Source organism: Aptenodytes forsteri, unplaced genomic scaffold, assembly GCF_000699145.1.
Source record: "Aptenodytes forsteri isolate BGI_AS27 unplaced genomic scaffold, ASM69914v1 Scaffold269, whole genome shotgun sequence".
In the NCBI taxonomy this organism is placed as follows: domain Eukaryota; kingdom Metazoa; phylum Chordata; class Aves; order Sphenisciformes; family Spheniscidae; genus Aptenodytes; species Aptenodytes forsteri.
In genome coordinates, this window is record NW_008794418.1 from 1,422,247 (window position 1) to 1,438,294 (window position 16,048).

The 16,048-nt window shown below is 57.3% G+C and overlaps 1 protein-coding gene across 1 annotated transcript in view; it reads right to left on the reverse strand.

Annotated features, from left to right (window-relative positions):
• TANGO6 (transport and golgi organization 6 homolog) overlaps nt 1-16,021 on the reverse strand; it is a 26,317-nt gene extending 10,296 nt beyond the window's left edge. The window contains exons 1-11 of the mRNA XM_019474675.1: nt 15,999-16,021; nt 15,714-15,870; nt 14,090-14,240; nt 13,171-13,295; nt 12,488-12,650; nt 11,837-11,919; nt 7,942-8,054; nt 6,314-6,490; nt 4,915-5,041; nt 3,802-3,981; nt 1-75 (exon numbers count right to left, since the gene is read on the reverse strand). Coding sequence (XP_019330220.1) covers nt 1-75; nt 3,802-3,981; nt 4,915-5,041; nt 6,314-6,490; nt 7,942-8,054; nt 11,837-11,919; nt 12,488-12,650; nt 13,171-13,295; nt 14,090-14,240; nt 15,714-15,870; nt 15,999-16,021 — 1,374 coding nt within the window. The remainder of the gene's footprint in view (nt 76-3,801; nt 3,982-4,914; nt 5,042-6,313; nt 6,491-7,941; nt 8,055-11,836; nt 11,920-12,487; nt 12,651-13,170; nt 13,296-14,089; nt 14,241-15,713; nt 15,871-15,998) is intronic.
• Between the last annotated feature and the right edge of the window lie 27 nt (nt 16,022-16,048).

Here is a 16,048-nt window from a genome sequence, read left to right on the forward strand (position 1 = left end):
CTCCGCCGCCGCGCCAGGGCCCCGCGCCGGGCTGACGCAGGCCCGCTGCAGCGTGGCTGCCACGAACTCCTCCACCTGTCAGCAGAGAGCGCGGGGAAGAGCAGTTAGGGGGGGGGAGATCCCCAGGGTGCTCCCAGGAGGCTGCCACCGCCTGCCCCTGCCCGCACCTCGGGGTGCCGGTGCCTTCCCGGAGCCGGGTGCTTTTTAGCTCTCGCTGTCTCTGTTTGCATCTATTTGAATTTCTCCAGCCCGAGCCTTTCTCTAGCACAATTTCGTACGAACCCTTCGTGTTTCCCTGTTGCTGCCACCACCCCGACCTTCCCTCTCAGACCCGTCCCAGTCGCCTTCCCAGCACCTTCCCGGCTCCCTCGCCATCACTCTGCCCGGGTGAGCGGGCTCAGCAGCACCGGGGAGCCCCGGGGAGCTGGGGGACAGCCGGGGCGCTGGTGCAGCCCAGCTGCGGATGCACCAGGATTGCAGGAGGGAGCCGGGGCCCGGGGGCGCCGAAGCCCTGAACCACTGCCCACCTCTCCGGCATTAGCACGGAGGGGCTGATTTTGCGGGGTCGCAGCCCCCAGCCCCGCGCCAGGCTGTCTGAACCGGCGGTCGAGGATTTCGGGAGAAGGGCTGGGAGGGCCAGCCCGGTCCATCAGCGGCCGCAGCCACCGGGCTCCGGCGTGGGCTGGGCAAGCTCACGCTGCCCATCTGCCACAGCCCCGGGACAAGGCGATGGTTAAACCGCGGTGGCTGCTTTTGGCAGCAGAAGCCCCCGTGGGGGCTGCAGGGGCAGGGGGAGGCAGCCCAGCCCCTCCTCTGCCTCCTGTCCCCGCTCCGCCGCGGCCGTGCGGTGGGATGGGAACTGGAAAGCCAACTGGGATGGGTCTGAGAGGGAAGGTCGGGGTGGTGGCAACAACAGGGAAACACGGAGGGTTCGTATGAAACCGTGCTAGAGAAAGGCTCGGGCTCAGAAAATTAAAAAAATAGATGGAGGCAGAGACAGAGAGAACTAAAGAGCACGTGGTGGTCTTTAGGAAGGCACCGGTGCTGCAGGCCGCCGGCACACGGCTTTATCTGAGCAGGCATTTAGCGCGGCTCAGATAAACTTCACGACAACGAAAAATCACACCTGCCTGCATCCCCGGCAAGCTCTGGGGAAGAGCGCAGCCCCTTCCCGGCCCCCGCCCCAGGCCGGGGTCGCTCCCAGCCACCTGCCCTTGCCCAGGACAGCTCCAGCTCCTGCCGGCTGCCCCAGCCCGGCTGCCCCACGGCTCCCCGGTCATCAGACACCATTTACCCACACGCCGCCGACGCTGGAGCCGGGACATTTACCACGTGTGCCACTTACTTTGTGATTTTCTCACAATACTTGGGGTTCCACCCCCCCAAGCCCATAACGATCCCACGTGGCCAGCGTTGGCCCTCTCGACACTTGGCACCAACATCACTGATCCCACAGGCTTCCTGCCTTTCTAACGGAGCTTGAAATTAGTGAGTTTATTTTCTCCGTGCCTTTGCCAGCTGCGCTGGCACCGCACGGCTCGGGGGGAGCTCGCCGGCTGCGGCGGCACCCGGCCGTGCTGGGAAGGGGCTGGATCGGGGTCGCTCCTGCGTAACAGGCGCGTTGCAAAAGAAGAGGAACCGTTTTGCTCCCGTTTTGGAAAACGAAGTACGAGGGCAACAAGGTACTACCGCACCAAACCACCACATTTCCAGCCTCCGGGGCACAGGCACCCGGGTGCAGGCAACGCGTTTCCTCATCAGCAGGAGAGCTGATGGCTGCCAGCTTCGTTAAGCACATCCCTACTGCAGCGAGGAGGGAGGCTGGCTGGGAGGGGCTGCAGAAAAGCCTTAGGTACCTTCTGGGTTGATTAGTCCAGAAAAGAAATGCCGTCAAACAGCAAGAAAGTAAAAACAAGTGTCAGAACATCTGCTCTCACAAAACAGTGACACACAAGCCGAATGGGTTGAAATTATATTTAATGCAAAAAAAATAGGAACATTGGGAATAAATAATCTATCAGTAGATAGCTACTGAGAAAAACAAAGATAAAAAAGAACCCTAATCTAGAAAGAAAAAAAACCCCACCTTGATCTGGAAGGGGAAAAAAAAAAGCTCGAAAAATAAAACACTGGGACACGTTTCTGTCTCATGCAGGAGGAGAGCATCCTTGGCGTATGAAGGAAATCAAGTCGATCTCATGAAACTCGGTTGTGAGGGGGGAAAATGTAAATAAAGTAAATGGTGCAAGTGAGGGGGTCCACAGCTGCCACCGTTCCCGGGGTCTGGCTTTGGGAAGAGGCATCCCACTTGTTCCGACCCTGTTATGCACAAAGCCACGCTCCGGAGTGCCCACAGCAAGAACCAATGCCCCGGAGGAACCCTGTGCTGCGGAACCCACTTAAAAAACAGCTCTGCAGCTGCTGTCCCAGCCCGAGGGAGCGCTCCCTGAAATACAACCCCCAGGTGGAAGTATAATGGCTTTTTTTGTCTGGGTTTCTTTTCTGGTGGCTGTTTCTTTCTATACTAGACTCACGACTGGACCCAGAAACCTGGCAAAATCCTTCCCCCGTTTCCCATCCCAACTTTCTGACCCAGGGAGCGGAGCCGGCCCCGCGCGGGTGGGTGCGATGGAGAGGCAGGTGAGGACAAAGCAGCGCTGGCTGCTGCACCGGCGGGCGCCACAATGACACCGGCTGGGTCCCCTCTGTCACTGCAGAGCGCAGACAAAGACTCCTTTGTCCCAAAGAGAAAAGTGAGGAAACCTGCGTTAGCAGTGACCGCCTCCGCTCAAGCCAGTCACAGTTAACTGGCATAACCAGGTCACCGAGTTAAAAAAACAAAGCAAAACAGGATGAGGAAGTTAAAATACGTTGATCAGCTGGGGCGTACCGCGCCGCCCTCGGCGCCCAACAGCCTTCCCAACCTGGCACGGTGCAGGACAGCCGGCCCCCCCTTCAGCGCTGCTGCAGCGTGGGCTCAGGGCGGACAGAAGTGCCATATTTTAACAATCCTTTTTGGTACCAGGTTGAAGGAGCCCCAGCTGGCCTTTGAAATTACAGCATTTAATAAATTCTGCAGCTGCCCGTTCATCAAGACATGGACAAGTGCCGACCGTGTGAGCACACTTACGCCAACCCTGACGACGGCACATACCACGCGGTGTGGGTGTCCCAGCAGCAGAAACCAGAGAAAAGCCACCAACGGCCTATCTGGGGACCAGGGGCGAGCGGGACGCGGTGGCGGCGCCGTGCCATGTTTGTCCGGCTGGCAGCCCAGCTACCGCAGCGCCCAGAGGTGGCTGCTGAGATGTGCCAGGAAAACCAGGCACCAACACCACGGATAAGCCGCAAGCACTTGCTTAAAAGGTCTGTCGGATACAGATGTCTTTAAGCTTTGTTAAACCTGGGAGCAAATTTTGCTGAAAATAAAGATGAGAAGCTGGCAAGTCAGAGTTCTGATCAACACACAGACTCGATGATCTCAGAGGTCTTTTCCAACCTTAATGATTCTATGATTCTACTCTCTTGGCTTTTAACACGCAACCACGGAGACAAATACAAAGATGTCTGCTGGGCTGCTCCCTCCTGCCTCTGCAGCTGACTCTGTCCTTCCTGCCGGCACTGCATAGGACGGTGTCTTGTTGAGACACTTGCAACTGAATCAATAAACTGCTTTTCCTGGGGATGCTCTAGCTTCCTCCAGCTGTTTCTTAGCCATTGTCTCCTTAGAGCCCAGCGGCCCAGAGCTTGGTCTGCCACACGCTCCAGCCGCCGATCCCCCAGGGCTTTGCCATGACCAACCTGAGCAACGTCTGTGAACACGGTGTCCGAGACGCTCTCACACAGCGTGGCCACGAGCTGCAGGACCAACAGCTTCCTCCTCTGCCTGGCGTGGCACTGCTCCAGCTCCAGGAGACTCCCTCCAGGCGCTGCAGCCGAGTTTGAAGCCGCCTCGTCCTCCGCAGCCACGCAAGTCAGTGCCTGCCGGGAAGGAAGCACAGGGCACAGAGAGGCGATGGTTAAACACAGGCAAACCAGTGCCAGGAACACCGCGGTCACCACGCCAGTGGTCCTGGGTGCAGCAGGTCCGCGTTACCCACACCTCTACCCTGCTGCAAAGGGCTCCCGGTTACCTCCCCTCTTCCAGCCTCATCCCCTTCCACACACACGCCTGTCAGCAGGCCAAACCCTCGCAAACCTCCGTCCCCGTGGACACCACACAGAGCACCCCCGAGCACTTCTCCTAGGGCCAACCATCTTCTGGGCTGTCAGGCTCACTGGGTCTCTGCTTGCAGCCTTGCTTTTGGCAGTGGCTGCTCACAAAGGCACCTGGAGCCCCCGTCCCCTCTGCAGAGCTCGTGCTGGACGCCTCACGCGACCAGGACGTTCCACTCGGTAGCTCAAGGTCTCCGAGAGCTGCCCACAGCTCCTGGGTGTCCCACCCATGTCACAGCAGCGTCCCTACACCCAGGGTGCTGCAAACCCCTACGGGACAGGGCTCTACCTGCCAGCAAGGGCACAGAAAGCGCAGCCCAGCCCAGGCAAGGCCAGGAGGGAACCGCAGGGGCTCGGGAGCAGGATCAAAGGGAGCAGGTGCCCCGCTAGAGCCAAGGAAGCAACAGGGATTATTCACAGCCTCAAACACACCATTAAACTTCAGACATGCTCCTGGTGTCGAAAGAGCCCAGGGGGAACGAGGGTTAACCCCTTCAGGGACCAGGGCTGCCTCCCTCTCCCAGGCTCTCTTGCCCAGCACACAGCAGGACCGCTCCACCGCGTGCCGTACCCCGGCTCAGTGCTCCCAAGGCACGTAAGGGGACCCTCGGTCCCCTTTGCCGTCTGCCACACAGACGGCTTGGCCCAGGGAAACCGTTCCTGCAGATGTGCCCCAAACAGAGACTTGCCTGCCCTTACCTTCAGGCAGCGGATGAAGAAGTCTCCGGCTAGACCACTCTCCTGGCAGTGAGACAAGAGCTCCACCAAGCTCTCCACACGGCATTGCTCCGAGGAAACCTTTTGGTAGAGGGCCTCATCTTCATCACTGAAACAGGTCACCGTGTCACCAACACGAACGTACCCGGACGCCCTCCAGGGCTGGCTCTAAACTACTCCATGGCAAGGTGAAACCCCTCTTCTGCCTTCTCTTGGAAACCTTCCTTCCCAGCACCAGCCTTCCCAGCACTACTGAGAATAGAAGCCTGGAGGCAACTGAGCCAAACTATTGCTCAGTTAATTTGGTCTACGTGACCACGCACTCAGTTTATTAATTAACCTGCATTCATTAAAGGAATAACATTAACAGAAACCATGAGTGCAAAACACACATTTAATCCAGCCGTCCTATAAAGAACGGGACTAGCGCTGGCTAATTCATGCAGCGGTCACAGCCATAAAAGTAGGACAGACACGGGCAGAGCCAGGGCCGTTAAGGAGTAATTTTAAAGAATACCCAGTTTAACCAGTGCAGACCCCGGGGCAGACCTTCTTCTAATTCAGGTCAGGAACAGATTGAAATGAAACCAAAACAAGCGTATTTGTACGGGGTTTTGTTACGGGTGCACCCAACTGCCGGCACACCCAGCCCGCGGATGCTCCTGGGCAGGAGCTGTGTGCTCTGCCTGCTCGATAGCACTGCCTTGGGCTCGTACCTGCCAGCTAACAGCTACCTCTCTTTAAACCAAATGTCACGCTGCTGAACAGTCCCAGTTTGCGTGGCTGGAGTCTAATGGCTGCAGTTTATTCCCCACATGGCCACGCTCTGCCTCTACTTGTAGAGACCATCTGCAAGAGCAGGAGGGGAGCTCAGTCGCTGGCTCCACCACACTGGCATCGCTAAAGTCCTTGCTGCGACGGTGCCACCTGCGCCCGAGGGATTCCACTCGCTCCACGCAGCCGCGATCTGCCACGAGACAGGCCCGGGCTGGAGGGTGGATGCTGAATTTGGGGAGCGCTGGGACTGAAGGAGCACGTCCCATTCCCAGACACCCCGCAGGCAGGACTCAGGGCTCAGGAAAAGCACACGGAGAGCACATACTAACGCTCAGACAGAACGTGCTGCTTTTCAGGGCTTAAAGTCAGAGCTCTGCGCTGCGTACGAGGAACCCGGAGGCTCTGTGGAAGCATCGCCTGCCTGAGCTCAGCGCAGACAGCCAGCTACCCGGGCGCCCGGCGGGACGAGACCGTGGTGGGACGGCACCAGCAGCCCCACGCTCGCCTGGGCTGTCTTTGCCAGGCATGCCGTGAAAAGCCCTACGTACTGAATTGATGCCTGGGGATTGCCCTCCATGCCCGGCACTGCCCCAACAGCGCTCACCTGATGGTCTCCTCCACTGCGATGCTGGCACCACCCTCGCTGCCTGTGCGGAACCGGCACCGCGGGTGGAGGGCGCGCACGCTGCTGTTCAGCCCTGCAAAGCCTTCCAGCACGGCCAGCGACACCTCTCGCTCCGACTTCTCCAAGAACCACAGCAGGATCTCCTGGCACGGGGAGCTGGCAAGGAGAGAGAAAGCAGTGGTGACCTTGCTCTGCCCGCTGCACCCCTCCCTGCACACCAGCACTGCAACGGGAGCACGCGTCTCGGGGCGAGGGAAAAGACAAGAGTGCTCTGGAGCGACCACGGACACTCCTTGGGATGCTCTGGGCCGACAGCTCTGGCAGCTGAAGGCCTTTGTGCCAGTTTATAAGGGGATCAGCAGCACATCCCGTCCTTCTGGCGTTCCCAGATGGAAGGATCTGGGTCCTTCAAGATTTCAGCCCAGCAAGGAAGGGAGCACTCTGAACAGCATGTCTGTACAAGGACAGCCACTTCCACGCAGCCTCGGCAAGCCGTGCCTGGTGCTTCACGCCAACCTGACAAAGCACAGAGCTGTCAGCTGTGCCAAGGAAGAGGAGGAAGGAGACGGGGAGCACTGTAAGGTGGCACGGAAACCCCCGCCAAGGAAAGAGCCAGGTTAATGAGGTGGAATAGCAGCGCTGTGCCAAGGGTCTGGAAACCCGAACACTTCCAGGCAGCTGTGGTTTTAGTTACCCCTGCCAAATTCCTTTGCAAAGACAGAATGGAGCAGCGACTCTGTTCACCCAGCAGCAGTGTTAGCTTGGCTTGTTCTACGAACTTGTACTCACTACTCTTCAAAGTGATTAACGATGTCTTTAATAATAGCAGAGCAGGGACCGTGTCTACACAGACCTTTTAGGGAAAGCCTCTAGTACCCACGTGCCAGTATCACCAAAGCAAAGCGTAAACCCACCAGGAGCGTATTTACTAGGCTGGCCCAAACTCAGGGCAGCCCAGGGGAAGCCTGGGAGGAGAAAGGAGAGAGGACAGCCAGCACCTCGTCACCGCTGTCCCTGCCACCGTGACTGACACACGGGGTGCTTACCATCGTCCATCAGTTGTGGGGGAGCTGGGCACAGCGCGAGGGACAACTGCCGAGAGGCAGGTCCAGCACATACCAGGAGAGAGTGATCCCAGATCAGAGAAGAATGATCTTGTATTTCCAAGAGCCAGCGCTCAAGCTGTTTTATCCAGTTTTTATCCTGTTTCTAAATCCCCAGTACACAGATCCCTCTGACACCCGGCCAGGTCCCAGCATCACCATCTCCGTCCGCAGACAATCACAATCCCTGCTCCTAGGCGGGCACTAAGAGTTAACCTGCGCTCCCAAGGCTCCCGCGGGGCACGCTTGCCTCTACACTGAACATTTTGGCTTCAGGGAAGACAAAAAACTAACGCGAGAACTGCTTCCTCGGGCACAGGTCTGGCAGTAAGGTCGTGTACCGTGCCTATGCCTGCGGTTACTGCCTACTTTGAACGAGAGCTCTTCAGGGTGAGAAAAATTGGTCTCGGCTTCTGTACATGCCCATGTAGAGCATGTCATTTGGAGGTGGGCAGAACAGAGAAGATGAAACACCAGAAGAAGCTGTGCACAATCCTTCCTTACCGTAAGTATGACACATTCTGCTTGGCGAAGGAATAGAGGGAAAAAACCACTCCCAGGACTGACTGTAAGGATCCCAGCAGCAGGCTCGAGCTGTCATTTCCAACCACATACACCTATGGAGAGAAGGGCACAGGGAGGAGAGTCAGACACCTGCGTGGAGCAGAGGGAAGGCAAAGGGAAGGACAGAAAGCACGTCTCTGCACAGAACGGCTGCCACCAGGGAGGACGGTTTTCAGCCTCTGTTCCTTTCAGTCTGGAGCCTGTTTTCCCTGATTATGCCATATTCTGTATTTAAAGCAGCCTTCAGCACCATCTTTCTCCTAGCATTTGTTTAACCACAGCAGGGCTCCCAAGCTACAGGAACACTGCAGCTAGCTATTCAGGAAGTCTGCTGCTTAGTGGTAAGGTCTTGTGTTACAGAGAGATGCAACAGGCACCTTTGAATTAGCAAATCTTTATGGAAATACTGCACTTAGAGCCAAATCTCAAATAGAGAGATCAGTCCCTAGCAGGGCAGCTGGGCTGACGTGTGCTGAGCTGAGCAAGTGGGTTGCAGGTGCTCTGAGGCGGCTGTAGGGCCGTGCTCCTCTCCCCCATCTCAAGCAGCACCCTCCCGAATCACTGTCAATGCCCTCCTTCACGAAACCAGCAACCCCCTCCCAGGCAAGCCACTGTTACCAGCTCACCACATACAAGCCCTACCTTGCTGCCCACAGAGCACAGGAAAAACACTCACAGAAGTCTTACGACATTATGTTTCCTTCTGAATCCTTTTAAAGGAATTGTCCGAAACTGAAAGCCATGTAGGATGCTTTCAGTCAAAGCCATAATATGCTGGGAAAACGGTCTAGAAAATGGTTAAATACCAAGCCTTGCCCAGCTGGACTCAGGGTCTACTCAGGGTTGTTGTGTTCAGGTCCTCATTTTAGCAGGCTCTATCTTCCTCCATAGCTTTTAGCTTTAAAAAGTGGGGGGGAAATAAAGTCTCTTCACAGGTTCTCCAAGGGACTTCCAGCTGTGTCAGCTGGTGAACTACCTGCTCAGAAGATGCTGTCCCTTCACACCAGAGCGCTCCCCACACCTCCGACCTCCGCAGCTGGAGAGCAATCCGCCTGCCCCAGGGCTGGAAGTGCCCTGGGGACAGACCAAAGAGCTTTTACCTGCTGGAGGCAGCGTGACAACCCAGGTCGGAGGGCTAGGAGGGAGATTGTCCTGATAACGTTCTGCCCTCCTGTATTGATGCAAACAGACCTTTTTTCCTGTGCTAATCCCCGTGGAGCCATTCTTCCTAACCAGAACCTTTTGTACACAAAGCCTCCCTGATGAAGCCCCAAGGATGGTTTTCCACTCAGCATCAAATGACACTTGCTAGGCAAGAAACCCCCGCAAATCCCCAGGCTGGAGTCTCCGTCGCTAATCTGGCTGCTGTCAAGCCTCCAGCGCTATGCCATTAAGGAGGGATCCGCCCCACACTCCCCCAGCACTCCCATTGTGAACGGCAGCCACAGAGCAGCCCTCCAGACTGGTCTCTGCCTGCCAGCTAGTTACAACAGATCATTACCACGCAAAATACTACAACAATCACAGCATTTAAGAGCTTAGCCTGCCTAGGGGCATGCCAGTAAGCAAGTCACCAGTTTCTTAAAATTGAATTCCTGGGCTGGAGATGGCCTTCTGGGTTGGAACGCGCAGCAGAAAGCTGGGCTGCTGTCAGGGCAGGCAGCGAAGCCGGAAGAGCGGCACTGGTGATACTGGTGGGAACGGCAGAAAAAGGAGCGATGAGGGAAGGTTTCAGAAGAGCGGCTTCCACAGAAGAGCCCTGTTCCTTCACAGGGAGCACGAGAACGGACCCCGCCTCTCCCCCAAACGCCAGAGCCAAGATCTGCGCTGCTGAATGCCCTGCTTGTCGCTGCAAGGGACGCCTTGCAGGAAGGAGCTCCACAGAAGGTGCGAAATCTGCACCGTCCTGCCCACAAGACATTTCTTCTACCATGGAAGGTGCTCTGTTATTGGCAAAGCCAGAGCGTTCCTCCGATGAGACCCAAGTTTCCTTCCATTCTCCTGAACTCTCCCCATCTCCCAGCACCTGATCGGGGCCTGAACGTCGGGCTGGGAGAGCTGCTGAGCTTCAGCAATCCCTCCTGCTTCGGCAGCCAGGCACACAGACCAGCTCCGAGGCCCCACCGCCGCCTCCAGGTACTGTCCTGCACCAAGAGCAGCTCCGGAGGGCAGGGCAGCAGAGGAGGTGGCTGGACACCCAGCAGCAGCTGCTGAAGGATTACCCACCCATGGTTTTAAAATTAACTTCATGCACACGGCAACCCACGTGTCACGGGGTTCAGCTCAGAATGGTCCCTGCAAACCAGGCCGCTCATTTTTCCTTACTTATCATTATCAGTTTACCTTACTTGTCCAACAGGACTAGACTGTAATGCCTTTAGCCCACTGAGAGATATCAGCAGGGGAAGATGAACCGCTGGGGACACCCAATGGGGACCAGCTGCAGTGTGTCCCCCCGTTTCTGGGACACCTGAGGTGAGGACACAGCCACTAACAGCACCTCCCCTGCGGCTGCGCTGCCGCCCACCCTCCCCTTTCCCCCTTACCCACACGCTCTCTGCTTCCAAACAGCAGCCACCAGGATAACTGCAACAGCTCTCCCACCTCTTCCCGCGGCTCTGCGATGCCTCCGAGATCGCCTTCACCCTCTTTTTCACCCCGGTGACAGCTCAGCAGCCTCAGAGCCACACCGAATCTGCTCGCTTCATAGCGCCCACTGCGAATGCCTCGCTGCCAACTGGCTGCACAACCACCGAGCGACGAGCCTGGGGCTCTGCCAAGCTGCCCTCACTGCAGGGCTGAGCAGTCCAGCACAGCCGGCCGCCTGCCGATACCTCAAGCGCCCTCTTTTCCAGGTCATTCATTCGGAAGCATTTTGGCCCAACGCAAGAGCTGGCTGCCACCCACTCCGCCGTGAGGGGTTAATGCTGCAGGAGCTGTAGAAAGGCTTCCAGCTCCAGCACTCTGGCTCAGGCTGCCCTCTGCAGACCTTGGAAGCAGGGAGAGCAGCTCCCAGCAGGTTCTCCCTCCCACACAGGCAACCGTGGGCTCAGTAGGAGCCGTATTATCCACGCTCTACAGGAAGGAAACTGAGGCATGGAGGCACTAAGAGGACGGTGGGCCAGCGACAGCCTGGGAGGAGAGCCGAGGCATCCTCTGAAGATTCGGCACGTACAGGATTCCCTGCGATCCGCCCTTCCCTCTGACCAGCTGCACGCCTCTGATGATGGTAGGTGAGCACCATCATCTTGGACAGGGATCGACAGCCTGAGGCAACACGTGCCAGGCCAGCGGTACTCCTGACTAGGACCTCCCGCCTGCTCTACTGTTACCTGCTCTACGATCACAGCCCCAGTCCTGAAGCTGCTCTGACAGTACACCCAGGCACAACGGTCCTGTAGAAGCTGGGCAATTTAGCAATGCTCAGAAAGTCTTGCTGCAGCTCATGGAGAAAGAGGATATGAGAGCACCATGGAGACTCCTGGCTACCAGCCCACTGCTCAGACTCTTCTTACTTTGACACACCAGAAAGACTGGGAAAAAACAACCAGCAAGAGCTCACTGCCATCTCGCAGAACATTTTGGGGTGAGAATGCTTGAAAGGATTCAGGCAGTGCCTCTGGTATCCAGCATAAAGCTGCAGTCCCTCAAGTGCAGTGCTGCATACACGGTTATTCTGTGCAGCTCTCGGCCTCGCCTCAGCATCACGACTGCAGGAGACGCTGGTTTTTGTCATGGTCTAAGACACACACTGAACCGCTCAGGAAGTCTCAAACCAGCTCTTTCTTAAGAGTAGTTTTCTTGCCTACCCTCAGGCCCAAATCAGACATGATACCTTGAGCACATCTTCCACACAGCTGCCGAGCTCTGCCTCTGTCACCAGCACCGTCCCTGCTGATAAATCTTCCACTGCTAGCTCTGAAAACAAAGGGCAGAAGTATCAGCACCCCCACATACTGAGGGGTCTCCAGCAGAACAGCAACCCCACCATTCCCAGCACCAGAAAGCACTTTGATAGTTCTCTTGCCTTCCCTCCCCTCCATCAGGGCAGCATGGGAGCTGATGAGCCCTCGTTAGCGGCGCTAAATATCACTGCAGTGTTGTAAACTCTGCAAGGTTACAAGCAAATCAAAGCAGACCACAACTTCCTGATGGATTATTCCCCGGAGAGCTGTTCGGTCAGCGTGGGGAACCGATGGCTTCCGTCCGGAAGCCCAAAACGAGACTGTCAGACTGGAGAGTTTCCCAAAGAACAAATGGCAGAAACCCCACTACTTGGCTCTTACGCTATAGTAATTTGGCTCAAGTGCTAGTAAATATGGTGCACCCCGCCACACGGACACGTTCACAACTGACAGAGCTGGGCTTGCGCGCTCAGCAGCCCAGCCACCAGCCCCTGAGAAAATTCTGATGGAAAGACAAAGATCAGCGAGAAGAGAAACCGGACTCTTCTGTGAGCTGGGGCTCGGCAGAGACCAGCGGGTACCTGCTGTCTCCGAGCACCGCAGGAGCGGCGCCAACAGGGGCTGGAGCAGGTGCTTCTCTGCCAGCTGAGGGTGCTCTTTCGCCATGGTGAGCAGCGTTGTGGTGGCCACTCGCTGGAACTGGCGCGCTGTCAGTTTGTCCTGGATGTGCAGCAAGTCCAGAATCTGGAAGGAAAGTCCACGATAAAGGAACAAAGATCAGCAGCCCCTCAGGAGGCGGGGCAGGCCGACTCCTTGCAGCCAACAGCAGAGACTGAGGAGCCTCCTCCCGTGTGCTGCTTTGCTGGACATTTGGCACGACATTCCACATATGGAAGAGCCGGCCTCCTTCCCATGCACACGCTGACGCAGGATGCGTTTCTGGGCTCAAACCAAGAGCCTGCACCGCTCCCATCACCAAAGGCTGGAAGCAAGAGCTCCACAGCAGAGAGCTCCTCGTAGTGCAGCGCTGAACAGCTCGTGCGATCAGGCAACATTATGCAGCATTTCAATCAAATACGGAAAACTCAAGAGTAGGGTGGAAACACGTCCCACTGCCAGAGCAGCAGAAAAACATCTCCACGTTGTCCTGCCTCGAGCCAGGCCACGCTTAAGCAGAAGCGACAGTACTTGACACTCTCCAAGCCAGGAGCCAGCTCCGCATTCCCAGCCAGAGCCGGCGTGCTGCGGGGAGAGAGGGACCTACCTGGGGGCATACCAGTCTGTAGTAGTCCTCGAGGGAAAGGCACTGCTGCGGGCAAGAAGCCAGGATCTTTGCAACCGCATCGCATTTTCTCCAGTCCACAGCTGCTGCTTCAGCACCAGCGCCACCTGCTACACCAGCAGAAAGCCAAGATCAGCTCAGACTGACAGCAAACGGCAGGTTTTGGCTGAAGCCAGATGTTTCTGGCCAAAAATCGGATTTCTAGCTCTTATTACTCTCTTTAAACCAAGCATCTTTCAGGAGAGACCTGGGCTTAATGACAGAAGGGGAAAAAATTATTGTCCAAGACCTTTGATACTGGAAAACAACTTCTACAAACAGGTGTATGAGCCAAAAGGTGGAGGGAGGTCATGCTTGCATGGTGTCATCAGGTTGGTATTGGCCGGAGGAAGCTTTGGCACCAGGAACTGCGGGATTCAGCTTTTAGAGAGCAACAGTTTCCCTCCCTGGCAGGAAATGGAAAGCAGGGGAGCAAGGCTGCCGAGCCCCGAAGCGGGACGGGTCTCACTCCACCTGCAGCTACTCACAGCCCAGCACTGAGCACGGCTCCCACCGAACCGGCACCAGCGCAGCTCCTCGGAACGAACCGCGCTCCGTATGCACACAAGGTACAACCCCACGGAGGCACAGACAGACTAAATGAGTTTGGATGCTTTCAGTCTGGACATGACAACGAACTAAAGGCATCTGCGGTTTGGGAGATCAGCACAGTCAGAGGCAAAACCTGCGTGAGTGTGGAAGAGTCAGCTTGGCCTGACAAAAGCTGTTTCCCATTTCAGTGCTGTGACGGCACTGTCTTTCCCGGGCCTCTCATGGGATGAAACGTCTCAGACACATCATCACACTCTCTTTTAATCTGCGACACTGGAAGCCAAGAGCAGCGCGGGAGCACCCTACTCACCGCCTGTTCCCTCCATGATGCCCCGAACCACAGCCTGAACCCCGCTGGGTCTCATTAGCCTCTCGGAGAGCAGCTGACCACAAAGGCGCCGCAGCCACGCTGGAGCCCGCACAAGGGCCGGCTTTGTTTCTTCCCCGGGAGAGGGAGGATTCTGAAAGGAAACAAAGGAGCAGGCTGAGCATCGTATTTGCACACTCCTGTGCAAACCCTCGCTAACAGGCAAACAGCCTGCGCCCTGCCCTGCAGGACTTGAGACAGGAGCACAGGACAGGGAAACCTTTTAAATAAATCACTTCTTCATCCAGTGGCACAAAGCGAATTAGGGCTTAATGAGAGAGGCCAGCCTTCCCAGGAGCATCCCCTTGCGCAGGGCTTCCCGCCTTTAATTAAAGCCTCTCAGGGTCAGGCAGCAGCTCTGCCTCGTTACCAAAAACAGTGGCTCAGGGGACAAAGTCAGGTTCGATGCAGGTAAGGGGTCCGCAGCAGTGACCCCCGCCAGGACCCGGCACAAAGCGCTGGGCTGCGGAAGCGGCACCGCGAGCCCGCAGGCTCCCTGGTCAAGCAAAGCAATTCCCCCGGGACAGCGCAAACAGCAGAGCTGTCCGGAGGCTGCGAACCCACAAAGCGAGCGGTTCGAATGGAGTGACTTGCTCGGACACCCTGAGGCGGCAGGCTGGCACCGCAGCACTGGTGGGGGATAGCACAGAATAGAAATAGAATAGAAATAGAATATTTCAGTTGGGAGGGACCTACAACGATCACCTAGTCCAACTGCCTGACCACTTCAGGGCTGACCAGAAGTTAAAGCGTGTTATTAAGGGCATCGTCCAAATATCGGCTTGGGATATCAGCTCGGGTTTTGTTTAACCAGGAGACCCCTGCTTTTGTGTGGAAGAACCACAGCACACACTGAGAGTGCCGCCCCGCGCAAGTGCCTCGTATGGACCCTCTGCAGCCCTCGCGCATGGGAAGGCCAGCTGCTGCCTGCTCGGGAATCGGATGCGATCCCAGCCGGAGGGTCAGCGCGTGGCACAGAGCTGCGCCTGAGCCAGCAGCCCCGCGCTATCCCGCGTGCACGCCAGCAGCTCCTCGCATCCTGACCCTGAGCTGTGACGTGGCAGGTACGCGCACACCCACCCGGAGCTGGGATGCAGTCCCCTTCCCCGGGGACTCTAAACACAACGCGAAGGTCTCCCTAGAGAGCACCTGTCCCCCATCTCCTCCTCCCCGCTGCCACGAGGCAGCCTTTGAAACAGCCACGAACAGCAGCCGGTGCCGAGGCAGCACCGCTTCATCCCCTCAAGCGGAAAGGGGCAGGTTCTGGAAGAGAAGGCGCTTTGCTTGGCCAGGCACAGCAGATCTAACTGCCAAGTCAAGGCGGCACGTGCCGCGGCACGGCAATGAGAGTCCCCGAGTTCACCCACACACCCCTGTACAGCGGGGGGCCCGAGCTGCTGCCGCGCAAGCAATGCACACCCAGCAACTTCACCCGTGTGTTCACACGGCACTCGGGGACGGGCGTGCTGCACTAAACTTGTTTTTAAGGTGTAAGAACGTTTCCAGGAGAGCAGCAAAGGCATCCTCGGAGCGTGGGAACACACAGTCCCAGCACCGCGGGCGGTACGCACTCCGAGCGCCCCGCGCCGGGGATGGCCCCGACGCTAAAAAAACCCCCCCGCCCTGGTAGACACGGTCCAGGACAGGACAGGCGGCTGGTAGACACGGTCCAGGACGTGCCGTAGGGTCTCCCGGCACCGCGCTCGCTCTGCTTCCGTAACACCCTGGAAAAAACAAACCCCGGGGTGGTGAAGACAGCTCAGCTGCCGGCACTAAATCCACCGGTCCCGACCACGTGCCAGTGCCCCTCCAGCCCCTCGCCAGGCTCCCTGGCTCCCATCTCTTCTCTCACATCAAGATGAACGTGCACGGCATGGGAGCTGCCACCGGGCAGGCAGCCCC